This window comes from Tyto alba, unplaced genomic scaffold (genome assembly GCF_018691265.1).
Source record: "Tyto alba isolate M040663 unplaced genomic scaffold, T.alba_DEE_v4.0 Super-Scaffold_9, whole genome shotgun sequence".
NCBI lineage: Eukaryota > Metazoa > Chordata > Aves > Strigiformes > Tytonidae > Tyto > Tyto alba.
This window is the reverse complement of record NW_024881330.1, coordinates 1,657,886-1,658,899: the sequence shown is the minus strand read 5'-3', so window position 1 is coordinate 1,658,899 and position 1,014 is coordinate 1,657,886. Positions and strand designations below refer to the sequence as shown.

The 1,014-nt window shown below is 61.7% G+C and overlaps 1 protein-coding gene across 1 annotated transcript; it reads right to left on the bottom strand.

Annotated features, from left to right (window-relative positions):
- Window positions 1–566: 566 nt before the first annotated feature.
- LOC122152692 (feather keratin-like) lies at window positions 567–899 on the bottom strand. The gene has a single exon (XM_042786142.1). It carries the CDS (start codon window positions 879–881, stop codon window positions 567–569), a length of 315 nt encoding a protein of 104 aa, XP_042642076.1. The 5' UTR covers window positions 882–899.
- Window positions 900–1,014: the final 115 nt, after the last annotated feature.

Genomic DNA, 1,014 nt, shown 5'->3' with positions numbered 1-1,014 from the left:
GTAGCCCCTTTCCACCCATGCCAATGGGTTGCAGAGCCCTGGCTTTGTGCTGGGTGAGGTTGGAAGAGCCTTGGGAGAAGAAAGGAAGTGGAGGCATGTGAATCTGGGATGCAGAAGAACTTTATTGAGAGAAAAAAACAGGGAGAATGCAGGAGCACCGAGGGGAAGGGAGCTGGTCTGATGTAGAAATATGGCAACCATCATCCGAGGTCTCTTGAGTGCATTACACGTTCCAGAGCTCTGAGGTCTACCTTCCCTCCAGTGAGAGCAGCCCACCAAAGCCACCAAGTGGGCTTTGGCTTGTGAGAAGGTGTTTGCAGTGGAGAGTAGTAGACATAGCAGAAGGGGCGATGCAAAGAAGACAGTTGGAGAACAGGAGGAGGAACATGGGCCATGTTTCCAATCAGCCGGGGCTCCCCCTTCCCTGTTTCTTTTCATGGTGCCTTGAGAGGAGGAGCCATGGAGGGTGAGCCCATGTGCCAGCAACAGCCCGGAGCTGCGTCCTCAATCGATGCCGGGGCTTCCAGGGTGCGGGTGGTTGGTGTCAGGGGTGGTGGTGAGGGCCCTTAGCAGGGGTAGCAGCCCCTTCTGGCACCGAAGCAGCCCAGACCGCCCAAGCCGTAGCCGTAGCCGAAGCCGAAGCCTCCGGAGGAGACGGGCACTCCCTGGGAGCTGAGGACGTTGCCCACGGCAGCCGATGAGGAGGATCCGACGGCGGTGCTCTGGGGGAAGGAGCTGAGGATGGGTCCTGGCAGGGTGACCACCACGGTGGAAGGCTGGATGACGACGCGGGAGTCCTCGCACTGCCTGACACAGGGCTCGTTGCAGCTGTTAGCCAGCGGGGTGGGTCCGCAGGGGCGGCAGAGGTCGGAGCAGGCCATGGCTGTGGTGTGGAGGGGCCCTGGAAGAGAGGGGGGTGAGAAAGCGGAGGGGCGGTGGTGCAGGAGGGCGAGGGAGTGGGGAGGCGTGGTGTGGGGCTGTGGGGAGCGTGGCTGCGGGGAGGCGTGAGGGCTG